The sequence below is a fragment of the Mercenaria mercenaria genome, unplaced genomic scaffold (genome assembly GCF_021730395.1).
Source record: "Mercenaria mercenaria strain notata unplaced genomic scaffold, MADL_Memer_1 contig_3190, whole genome shotgun sequence".
In the NCBI taxonomy this organism is placed as follows: domain Eukaryota; kingdom Metazoa; phylum Mollusca; class Bivalvia; order Venerida; family Veneridae; genus Mercenaria; species Mercenaria mercenaria.
Genome location: NW_026461308.1, coordinates 56,054 through 69,503, shown reverse-complemented (window position 1 = coordinate 69,503; position 13,450 = coordinate 56,054). Strand labels below are relative to the sequence as shown.

Here is a 13,450-nt window from a genome sequence, read left to right as displayed (position 1 = left end):
CCAGGAGCACTGCCAGGTTAGCATAACTGCCCGCCGTTACGTAACTGCATTCTATTGGAAAACGATGCTTAACAAAAAAAAACAACAAAAAAACAGACACGCAAACAAACAAACATAATCTTTCAATGGCATATTCAATGCATCAATTTACCGCACAAATATGCGAGGGATATATCGATTTGATAGTACAGAGAATGGCAATATAAAATTCAGACACACGCAAGCTGTGACTGAATCATTAAACGGTACTATCTCGTTGAAATGAAATATTCAATGGACACTTAAATGATTTCTTTATGTATTTTTTTTTCTTTTAATTCCTATATTATACTGAGTCTGAGTAGTAGATCAACCTTGTTGCTTTTACATTACTTTAATATGCTAAGCAAAAGTACAGACAAAATACAGCCCGTGAATATATGGACAGGCTCAAGTAACATTTTCAGCCATTATTTGTTGCAGTATTTTACAACAAGGTGAAATAGATAACGTGCTACAAACCAATATATTGTTCCTCATTTTCATTCATAAATTGTCCTTCAGTTGGGACGTTTTCCCCCAGAGGATGGTATATAGGACAATGCTAAACTTACTTGCATTTTGACATAGTATCAGTCACTTTTGTGAAAATGCACTAAACATAAGGTCTTTTTTTATTTTCCCAAATATTCAATAACTATAGAAGAATGTCAAGGCATTTAACGCCCAAGGAACCCGTTCTAAATGCGGTACTATTAATGATTCCGTGTTACTTACCTCCGTATTGAAATGTATGTATTTCTGTAATCCAAATTTGTCAGCATACATATGTAAATACTGGTCAACATACTTATGGTGCATGAATATCGGGTAATCTGCCGGTGTAGGAAAATCACTGTAGCACATCATCTCCTTCGATGTGTTGATCACCGTGGATTTCATAACACATGCCTGACCCTCCTCCACCTCTTCTGTGTAATGCCATAATCCGCTGATATAGTTTGTCCTCTCAAAACACACGGGTTCAAGTTCCTCGTCAAGGCAACATTTTATAGCAGTTAGACCACTAGCACCAGCCCCAATTACTGCAATGCGTTTCATTTCTTTCGTTCCAGTTCTTTTCTTTACACTGTATAACAAACTTTTTAGAGAACCTTTATAAATTCAGTAAGTCTTCTTGGACAAGATTTGAAAAAAGTTATGAAGAGAACTGATAACGTCCAGGACTTTATACGCATTTCAAAATGTTTATATTATGCATTAGCACAAAATGCAAGGATACCACGCGACAGTGTTTATTTGCAAACTGCGTGCAAGGTTAACGATCTATAAATACTTCAGTAAATACACAATAACTTGTTTACAAATGCAATTTAAAAGGTAAAATAAACACAAAATATTTGAAAGAAACCGTGTGTTTATATTTGCCAGTAAGAGAAGTAGAGCATAGCATTGAAAGGGCATATTTGATTATAATTTTAATATACAAATCTAAATGTGTTGTTATATTTTAATGCGAGGAGCATAAATCTTGCTTAATCATCATTTCCGTTTACTTATTACTGAAAGAACTGTCTATATTTTGGAATCATGACCACCGTCTTCAAACAGTAACGCAAATTTACTGTAATGACGCCTACTAAGTAGCGCTAAATAGCAGTAAAGTAAATGGTAAAAACAGCACAAACAATGAGCAGGTAAGGAATCCTTTCAATATTGCAGTTACTTTTAACAGAATTGAAGAAAACACATATGTACATGCAGTGGAGAGACAATAATACAATGTTCATTTGTTCGATAAAAAGGCTGTTTGCTAAAGCATTCGTGAGAACCAGAAAACTTGAGACGGATTTAGTAATATTTAACATGTTTTATACAGAAATACCGCTTATGGCGACAAACCTTTAATGTTAAAAATGACTCTTCGGTACCCATCAGCCAAACGTTGGTATCAAAATTTATATATTTTTAATACCATGCATAGTTTTGCTTTCGTTTTATCCGTTTACAAAGCAATGTAAGCCTAGACTACATTGGAAAATACGAGACTGGCTTGATTCTGTAGTCGGAAAGCTTGCTTATTCATGACATAATGATACAAGAAATGTTTTATGACTGCTTCTTTTCTTGACAACATTTTTTTTATATTACAACTTTTTGAGACACATCTCATCTTTTGGAGTTCAGCACTTCTTTGGACTCAACCGTTCCTAACGAGGCAAGAAGAATGATTGACAGTTCTTTAAGTCCACTGAGACGACCTGCTTTGATACCTTTTTTCTTGCTTGTTTCGTCCTTAATGATGTTAATCTTCTTGCTCTGCTTTCTGCAAAGGCATTTAGTATATGCGTATTCGGTTCTTTAAGTTTTGTTTGATATATTATATATTCAGTTCACGAACTTTTACATTTTTTATACATTGTGTTGCCCGTATGTATGTAAGGAATTAACCTGGCAGTGATAACTTTTATTTACTCTGTCCTGGAACTTCCCAGTTGGAATATTGTGGGGATATGAAAGTCTGGAATCGGCATAAGCCTCTCTGTAATGGCCGTCCCAAGGTGCACCGCTGAGTTCCTTAAGTTATTTTCAAAAATTTAACTTTTCATTAAACCTCGTTTTTACAAACTTTCAGAATATACTTAGAAAAATTCGGCAAATAAAACAAGATAGGGTTGTGTGCATGATTTTTGCTAGGCTGTGTTGAAACATTTGGTCCTCACAAAAGTTTTCATAATGGGAGTCTATCCAAGATAGCAAGTAGAATTTTTATACAATGCAGTTTTTAATGCTTTTTCTCTCAGTAGTAAATAATTTTCTATTACATGGTGAAGTAAAATATAAAAAAAAATAAATATGTCCGCGTGCTTGTTTTGGCACAGGTGGTAAACGCGCAATCCAATTCCCGCCGGGAATACGCTTAAAATGGGTTGCGCAACGTCAGATGCTGGTGTTGCGCGTAAAAAAGACGAAATTGAGGTATGTGAAGTTATGATTTTGCTTAGTATAAGACAAGAATAAATTTTCTAGAAAAAAGCAAAATGCTATTCGACACAAATATGATAATACATCATATATATGTGTAAAATATCTGGCTTCTAATTTATGATTCGGCTCTATTATCACAAAAACTCGGGCGACACGAAGCGTGAAAAAAGTATGAAATCAACAAAAATGGAAGTTTCTGGCCTCATGTGCCTAATCTGTGGCCATCTGATGCTTTTTATGATAACTCAACTGTTATAAAGTAACCAATATCAAAATTATTACGGGGACATAGATGACAAAAAATCATCGGGAATGGGGTTGCGCACCGGGAATGGAGTTGCTCGTATACATCATAATGTATTAATGTATACGCGCAACTCCATTCCCGGGGCGCAACCCCATTCCCGATTTTTTTTTTTGCCAATCTTCCCCCCAAAAGCAACATTTCATTCAAGTGTATGTAATATTCATGACTGTTGTACACGTGTTTGATCATTAGAAGCGTCACATTTCCAGAAAGAAGGCACAAGAGTTAGAAAATTTTCATTTTTCATGATTCCATGCTTTTTTGACAGTTCGAGCCAGCAGAGCTTTCGTGATAACAGAGCTGATTCTTAAATTAATAAGTTGGTACTTCACACATATGATATTTATTCATTTTTGTGTCGAATAGCATTTTGCTTTTTTTCGAAGGCACTCGTAAATGTGTCATTATTTACAAAAACAAAAACCCACCTACCTCGATTTTGTATATATTGATGCGCAACACCAGCACTGGAAGTCGCGCAACCCATTTTTAGCGTATTCACAGTGGGAATTGGATTGCGCGTTTACCACCCGTGTTTGGAATATTTGAGCATGAGTAAAGAGATCCGCACATTTCAAACCGATTTTCAGACATTATTGGAATGATTTTACATTTCAGAACTTTGTTTATCATATTGTGTCTTTTTTTAGCTAAACCGTTGCCGAATTAAGTACCGGAATGCCAAGAACTCGTGCAAAGTATTTCGTTTCTTCAATAAACCGACTCCAGACTTTAATGTACGTTATCCTGATAAATGACGTTATGCCATTACAACCCAAACGTGCAAAACTGCATGCATGTGTTTTATTTTTCAAGTTATCTATTCGTTTTACTTTATTTATGTTATATATTTGTATCTCTATCGTTTACACATACATATCGACGCTGATGTGGGGTTTTGTTTACTTAATTGTGGCTACTGCTATTGCATCGTTGTTATAGCTTTTGTTGGCGTATACAAATAGCTAGCAATTAACTACAAACAACCTATCGCTATCAGATGTAAATTGTAAACAAACAAAACTATTTCATGTTTATTGTATTTTTTTGTAAATAATTAGGATAGCTTTGTATATTCAAAAATTATATTCACCCTGATGCTCATTTAAGCAAAGTATTGCATAATTGGCTTCGTTGACTTTTTCGCATCGTAACTGTTTTTTTTAAACAAAGATAGAAAGTAATATTCCTACATTTAACAGGGAATTATGTAAACCATACACTTGTCAAAATGATGTCTGGTCTTGGCCTTAGACACCCTTGTTACCCGGATAATACAAGATGATTTGATAACTCCAACATGCTACAAACTGGATGAACTGTCAAACTTGGTAAGGACATTGTTTATTTCAATATTTTCTAATTACTCATTCTGATCGTTTAAAGTGTTATAACTGATTCAAAATAGTTTACAAGCTGTACCATTTGCACTAAACAGTTTGCATATCGGACATATTTTTCACTTTGGAAACGCTTTAACAATGTTTATATTTTGCTTTTGAGAACGAGTTTGGCGATTTAAACCGTTGTCAACCTTATTTAATGGACTTTCGGTAATGAATGCTATTTTGTAATTTTTAGTTAATATATAAACAATGATATGAACATATTAGGAAGTTTTTATCTTAGATCAAATAACCCAAATTTACAAATATATAAGCATATGTGTAAGTCGATGGATACTGACCAAAGTGTTCGCAGAAATTTCGAAGATAAAGCCCAAAATGTTATATGGATAATAGTCAACATTGTAAAGTGACACGAAAAAGAAACGCAACAAGTACTGTAATAGTCAATATTTATAACCTACTGATGTTTAGCCATACAAATTTATATGTGTAATCAAAGTAAACATAACAGAAAAAAAATATCATCAAAAAATTAATATCGTCTGAGATCATATTTCTTTCCATGCTTCAACATCAGTGCAGTCAGTAACGCGTATAGCCACCATTTCTCTGTATGACAGACAATACAAGGGTGGTCTTGAAGGTGGAATTTATTGTTGTCCATACTATGACTCTGTCACCATTGTACGGATAAACCTCACGCACACAGTTATTTGCGAAACGTTCGTTGCGGCGTCCGTATATTCTGACCTATCCGTCAGCGTGATGGAGATTAAATCTTTATTCGTCGCTTAATACAACAGATCCCCACAGACGTCGTCGGTTAGTCAGAGCCCAGCGTTGCTTTTCTTGACGATGACAAGAGCCTTACATCGAGTTGGACGACGAAAATGAATCCCGCGTTTACGCAAACAATTTATGACTGTGTCACGGTGAATTGGTCGTCCGGGATTTCCAATTATAACATGTGACGTGGATTGCGACGTCACAAAGCTGTCACGTAAATGACGTTGACGTATCATATTATCTTGACGTATGCTTGTCAGACGCGGTGCAACTGAACGTTGACGGTCACCAGCTGTTACTGTAATGTTAACACGTCCAACTAACGTTCATTTTGAAACATTGTATCTGTGAAATTCCACCGGTTAAAAGTCCCAAAATTAGATTTCTCTCTGCCATATTTAGCCTTGGTATTTGAATAAGGAATTAAATCGGTGTTGAGTATACTCCTTGTAAATGAGGCAATGTATAGATCAACTTCATGCATCGAGGCGTGTCTGCACTTTAAGGTCATAACAATACTGCTGTAAACACCGAAAATAGCGGTTAAGTCACGCCTAATTGGCGTTGAATTATACACTGCAAAGTTTTATTGATTCGCCTCGTGGTATAATAGCACGAGGTTCACGAGCATTTTGTGCAGCGCCATTTAGATGGAAGCGGAATATGGAATGTAAGTATTGATGTATGCTCTTAAAACAAAATGGTGAGGAAATGTAATTGTTGCGTTTATTTTTCGTGTAAGTTTAGTTTGACATTTGCATATGCTATTCTTAAGGTACAATTTTGTATATTAGATAAGTATACGCATGAAATGTGGTAACTTATTGATGTAGCACGCTCAATGCAATGTATTATACAGGTGGTCAGTACCAGAAGTTCTTGAAACATTTCATTATCAGTCGTCGCACTTTTAACAGAATGTAACAATTTTGGTTTGTTTCAGTTTTTACCACGCTTAAAATTGCTCTTTGTAAATAATTGCTTGTCAACTAGTAAACAAGGTTCAGACTTCTTGAAACTTGTACACATCTTTAATTACAGGTATTCATTCCAGAATAGAGATGGATGAAATAGACAACATTGACGAACAGGTAGAGTTGGCTCCTTTGTTGAAGTTTCAACAACTGATGAGTACCCTCATAAATGTACGGTTTGTAGAAAGGCGTATAAGCACAGCCAGTCTCTCATCAGAGAGGTCTTGGTGTACCACTATGTACACCTAGATATTCAGAATGTGAACAGGGTTTGTGCTATTAGTGATTATAAAAGGTAGTTGACAATCAAATACATGTATGTACTTTATATGGAATATAGAGATCGTGGGGTAAAAAGGGACAGCGGGGGAAATAATACTTATGCACATGTGTACTTGAAACAAGGAAGGTGCAAGTTGCACACTGTGCCTGTTACCAGCATAAAAATGTTAACAGGCTGATATCATCATGTTTTTACAAAGTAATTTATCAAAACATGTCCACGCACACAAAAGTGGTCAAGCTGTTATGGGATGTCAATGAAAAAAAATCAATATTGGCTATTATCAACTTTCAAGGACAACACATGTAGGGTGTTATCCATGGTCATTTTTGGCTGTTATCCATTTTTCATACATAGATCAATATAAATGGTTTTGACATTAAAACGGCAAAAGTAAACAACTTACTGTAAACTATGACAGATAATGAAATGGTAGAGTCATACATACAGTGAATTACAAGCGGGTAAAACAATTCTAAATATTTTTTATGATTTTTCAAACTAAACTTACATGGTTTTTGTAAACTATTTAACATATTGTGTATTGTATTCACAAAAATACAGTAAAATAGTTTGAGTTCCATGGAAACAAATCGCCATTCGTTCTTTTTGCAACATCTGGGGGTTAAAATCACTTATCAAGCCACAGCAACTTACCGAAAAACGTGAAATTTTCAAAATAGTTGATCGGCCATTTTATAGCATGTTGGAGTTATCACATCATCTTGTATTATCCGGGTAACAAGGGTGTTAGATTCGACATGTTAACACCACTACTAAACTATGACACTGCATAAGTCAGAACACCCACTGTTTGAACTTTGGATAAGAGATCCGCATATGGATTGGTGCTTTACCCCTGACACGCCAAGGAACTAATGACACCTCCGAAATTGGGGCACCTACTATATCTTGTGCTTTCCTCCGACAAAAAATACTTCATTCGCCTGATGGGTGAATTTCGGTGCATACTAAGGCCTAACAAATTCTTTGTTTCCGGTAACATGCTAAAAAAATTAGGGTAGGTAGGTCGGTAATTTTTTTTTTTTTTTGATTTTATTTTTTTATTAAGGGAGACTTTTCGGAAATTATTTTTGTGTCAAAAAATGATTACAAATAAGGGGGTTATGCCTTTAGAGCATCAATAAGTTGATTTCTAACATCACTGGCCGTGTTTAAAGCATAAAAGGTGCAAGGTCATATTTAGGGTCGGGCAATTTAGGGTAGGTCGGGATACCGGAAACAAACATTTTTTACGCCTAATAAGCGTAGATACACTTCACATGCCAACTGGATGAATTCTTTTTACACCAGACCGAAATCAGAGGCAAAAGTATTAGGCGAATGATTCATTATGTTAATTACTTTCAACAACAGAATAAAGCCATTTTCTATTTTCCAGCTTAAACTACGCTTAGACTGTGTTTCGTACACGGATGAAACATTAAAGGTAAATATGCCAAATATATTAAACACATATGAACATGTTTACTCAAAAGTTTCAACGATGGGTACCGCACAGCCGAAGTTTCCATTAACCTGGTGTTTCTTTGTAAACATGTCAAATGTTTATAAACCCAGCAGTACCTAATAGTGTTTTAGTTACTGCTGATCGATTTTGCCGACAAAAAGCCTATTAATAAATAAGATCGTCGCAGACAATTGTGATATGCTATATTATTTTAAAAATACCACGTAAACACAATAACAACAATGTGAACACCTTTCAACAGCGGATCTTGAGTTTTTACAGGAAACAAAAAAAACAAAGACAAATATCAAACAGGGAATGCCACGCACCAAAAACGCAGCCTCTTCAAAACGAAACCCACAGCACGCAGACGCGTGCACCACACACACACACACACACACACACACACACAGCCAACACATTAGGACAAAACGAACAAACAATGGAACACACACACACACACACACACACACACACACACACACACACAAAGCCAACACATCAGGACAAAACGAACAAACAAAGGAACATAGTGGGGCACCGCCTTGGAACGGTCAGTGGCAAAAACACCATGGGGAGCTTAAACCGGTTTATGGTGCGCACCCAACCTCACTCTTACCCCCACCATGTTCCAAAGACACGGGACAGTGTAAATAAAAGACTGTTGTCCTCTATCTTCCGTGTGCACATAGGTTTTGCTTTCAGTTCTTACGTGCCTCTCGTTACGGGAGGATTTAGTACTTGCGTACAAGTTAGACCTACATTTTTTATGACATGATCTTTTTGTGTTTTGAGAATTGCCTTTAGATTTTTGATTTAAAAACAAACAAACAGCAAAAATAAACAAAGTAGAATGTTTCTTTAAACCAGATAAATCCAGTTTTGACCTTAAGGCAGTTCGCCGGTCATGTACCTGTCAGTGCTCGTGATATAAAACGTTACGCTACATGCCGCACGTAGCTTCTGTTTTAGATCTTTATTGGGAGAACTCAATGCACTACATTTTGGTCAATGGCCATGCTGAACTTGTTTATGTTTTCTACCCGTCTCATTAGACTGAATATCGGCCGTATTTCCAATGCCAATAAGGCTGCATTTTCCCATCCCAAATAGGAAGAAAATATTGCAAACCCAAAGACCAAAATCCTAACTGAAAGGTTTTTGTTATTAAACAAAAAATAAATGAATAAATAAACTAGCGTAGTGAATTATGTTGCTTATGAAATGAAACAAGTTCTTGAAAGGTCAACCCTTTACACTTTTAAGTAATTAAAAAAGACTGTCTGCATCACAATAAAAGAATGAGTATATAATTATCTGCTGGTATAGGTTTATACTGAGGAAAACAAAACATCGGACACAAAATATGTTTTAATTACCGTATATAAGCACATTTAAGTAAATATTTGATTTGCATACTTTTGAAACATTTTAAAATATATCAACAAATATTTGAAAACGTCACACATATATATACGCATGCTCGCCTAAAAGTATTGAGTATATCATGCAAATTACCTTTGTGACATTGTCTTACATTTATGTATTTGTATTTCTTTATGCGACGCCGTCCGTTCCTTTTTTTGTAATGTGAAAAGCGGACATTTACAACCAGCTTTCCTTCTTACCTAAAAATAAACGCCCTTGAACGTACCGAGCCTGTTTATGTTAGGCATGCAACAAATTATGAAGTGGAGTCTTTGAATGTAGTTTGGAGTGAGATTTTGGAGTTAACTTGGAGTGATACAAATAGAGTGAAAATCAAAGTTTTGCTTTTTCATATCATATATATTTATTACATGATGTAGATCATAAAAAAGACAAGTGGTGGAACGAGGATTTTGTTGGAAATGGAGCAGCTACTGATAATGATGATGACGATGTTCATGCAAAGTATGCTGATATAGCTTATGATAAAAATGCTACTGATGATGTTAATAGCACTGATGATTATGTTGTTATTTTGATAAATTGAGAAAGGGAGGGAAAATAATGACATGTAGTTATGACACTTCTTTATGATGATTTTGTTGTGCTTTGGTTTTGTGTTATTGCTGTTGCTGCTGATGATAATAATGATGATGATGATGTTGATGATTTTGATGACAGGATGATGATGTTCTTAGCGATGAAAATGTTTTCATGATAATGTTGTCAGTACAATAAGAATGACATGTACATATCAATGATGATGACTTTTGTTATTGATAATAATTATCGATGTTGGTGATGTTCTTAGCGAAGAAGATGTTTTCGTGATAATGTTGTCAGTGAAATAAGAATAACATGTATATATCAATGATGATGATTAATACTTTTGTTGTTGATGACAATTATTGACAGAATCGACATCATCACAATCACCATTGTCATCATCCTTATTATCAGTCATTGCATCATCATTATCATCGTTAGTTTTACTAATAACGGTTTGTTGTCTTATTGTTGATGATGAGGATTACAGTGATGGAGGTGCTTGTTTTGCTGTTAAAGATAATGATGATGATCCAAATTTAGAAAATTATTTTCCTTAGAACTTTTTAATGCTTTATCTGTCAAGGGTAATACATTGGTTGATAAATTGGTTTTCAGGATAAAATTGACGATGACAATGATAACAATAACATAATTGCTGATAAACATTTTCATTTCTTAAGACAAAAACAACAATTTATATATTTTTTGTTGTAAACATAAATATATAAAACAAATCCTTATATAACCCGTAATCATGAGTATAACTACTAAATATCTCATGCTACGTTGAATTTGATTCTTCATACCAACAATCACCGTACAACAACAGCAACAACACCATACATTAATCAATATTGTATTTCCTCTGATGGAATTTCACCAGTAATACCACTGCTTCTTATCGCAATAACTTTGAACGAATAACTATATTATATTAGACTCCAAAATCTCAGCCCAAAGTTAAATTCCAAGGTCACTCCAAAATCTCACTCCAGACCTCACTCCAAGACTCCACTCCATATTTTGTCGTATGCCTTTATTTAACATGATGTAAAGCAGATAAAATGTTTTCTCATTCCTTCACAAAGAGCGTCCTTCAATGCATGTATTTAAATTGTATACCTAGAAACAAGACGAGACTAGCGTCCTAGTTTTCCTCATTTGACGAAAGAGGAATGTCCTGGAAGATATCGCCTTACTTACCTTGACCTGCATGTTTACAACGTTTACATTATTGCATGATCAAATTAATTCGGTTATGAATCATCGAGACGGTACAACAGCAAATAGTTATAAACGAGGACATGTCCGGCTGAAAAAAGCCTGTGATAACACAAATGCCGATTCGTTCTTGTTACTTGCACCATTCTATTTTAGGAACCGATGACTTTTTAAAACTAATCCATATTGGATCGAACTAGAGAAACCTCGATTCATAATTTTTAGTTTAACCATGAATTCAACTGGATAACTTGGCATAATTTATGCACATATCACATTGGTTGAACATTAATTGTCAAAAATTAAACCTGCAAAAAAAAAAAAAAAAAATAAACGGAATTCTAAGTGACTCTGAAGTGTAATAATACGATAATGAGACTACTTCAGATGATAATGTTGACTACACTCCGCTCAGAAATAGCCAATACCATTAAGATCAAGTTATTTCCCATTAATTGAAATAAACGCCATTTGTAATACAGAATCAATGAACAAATCAAGTACTTAAAACATTGAATTATAGGTATATACGAGGAGTGTTCGATATGAATTGCTTATTGTCCTCTAGCTCGATATCCACGTGGGGCACGATAAAATCCAATACCTACCTGTATAGGGTTATTCAGTACCTACACAACGGTGTATAAATGTACATGTTAGACTAAGTGTAAGACATACAATTTGCCATTTGAATACACGCAATCATTGACTACTGTAGTAAAAATGGTTGGTAGAAGCGTCGACAAGAAAGATGAAATACGGGCTTACATCAAAGCTCGCTCAAAACTTGGTTGTTCTTTGAAGCAGCTGATGACTGAACTTTCTACTGCTTATGGACCTTCTTGTGTGTCTTATGACACAGTTCGGCGGTGGAAAAAGAAATTTGAGTCTGGTGTAGAGTCCATCAAAAATGCACCGAAATCAGGTAGGCCAAAATCTGCATCTCGTAAAGAAATCGTTTCCAAAATAAAGGAAATCATTGAAGGAGATGCCAGATTTACAGTTTGTGATACTGCACGAAAGGTAGGCATATCACTATCAACGGTTCACCTTATTTTGAAGAAGCATTTGAAAGTCAGAAAGATTTCTGCTAGATGGGTGCCACATCTGTTGACAGATGAGCAAAAGAGGCAACGGGTTAAAGTGGCCTAAAAGCTGCTTCAAATGTTTCCAAAATATGACAAAAAGCAGTTTGCCAATGTCGTCACAGGTGATGAAACCTGGGTCCATTATTTTAAGACCGTCAGAAAGGTTAGTAATAAGATCTGGGCCACTAAACACAGCAAACGCCCAATAATTGCCAAACGTTCTTTGAGTGCAAAGAAGGTTTTGTATGCAATCTTCTTCTCTGGTGAAGGAGTCGCAATAACAGTGCCGGTGAAAAAGGGCAAAAGCATCACCGGAAAGTACTACAAAGACGTAGTACTGAAGAAACCGAAAAAGTATTATCAGAAACGACGCCCTGCCATTGGTTTTAAACATGTCCGTCTTCTACATGACAATGCCCCCGCTCATACCTCCGAAATAGTTACGGCGTTTTTGAAGAAAGAAAAAGTAACTGTTTTGCCTCACCCCCGTATTCCCCAGACCTTGCCCCATGTGATTTCTTTTTGTTTCCGAAATTGAAATCATTCCTTGCTGGGCGGAAATACCAGTCCCGACAGGCACTTCGATCTGCCATTCATCAGTACCTTATTACTTTGCCCAAATCAGCGTACCGTGACGCCTTCAAGAAGTGGATACATCGGCTGAAACTTTGCATTTCTAGCCACGGGAAGTACTTCGAGGGCATGAAGTGAGCCCTTTTGGGCTAACTTGAAATTTGAAGTCTCCAGATAGAAATAAGCAATTCATTTCGAACATCCCTCGTACAAGGCAATTACCACGTCATATTTATATGTTAATTCACAAGTAATATTCATGTTCATCTTGCAATGTATAAATGCCCAGTTTATTCTGTATAGTATGTTAATTAGCTTCCTGTATGTTTTCAGACGTTGTTCATTGGTCAATAATGTACAGCTGAGCTCAATATCTAACTTTATATCATATAAAGATAAATTCCCTTTTAACACGCGAAATCCGATTGTTTCGTGACCGAGATATATGTTATAA

General features: G+C 35.5%; 1 protein-coding gene and 1 long non-coding RNA gene across 2 annotated transcripts; one reads left to right on the top strand and one right to left on the bottom strand.

Moving 5' to 3' along the window:
• Positions 1-290: 290 nt before the first annotated feature.
• On the bottom strand, positions 291-1,302 carry LOC128552822 (flavin-containing monooxygenase 5-like). The gene has a single exon (XM_053533887.1). The coding sequence runs from the start codon at positions 1,078-1,080 to the stop codon at positions 670-672; it is 411 nt and encodes a 136-aa protein (XP_053389862.1). The 5' UTR covers positions 1,081-1,302; the 3' UTR covers positions 291-669.
• A 3,227-nt stretch (positions 1,303-4,529) lies between these two features.
• LOC128552819 (uncharacterized) lies at positions 4,530-7,416 on the top strand. Its single transcript, XR_008369176.1, has 2 exons — positions 4,530-4,605; positions 6,451-7,416. It is a non-coding gene; the product is annotated as an uncharacterized LOC128552819 (long non-coding RNA).
• The last annotated feature ends 6,034 nt before the right edge of the window (positions 7,417-13,450 follow it).

Coding starts and splice junctions, on each gene's coding strand:
- LOC128552822 (XM_053533887.1), bottom strand. CDS start 1,080: ATGAAACGCATTGCAGTAATTGGGGCTGGTGCTAGTGGTCTAACTGCT.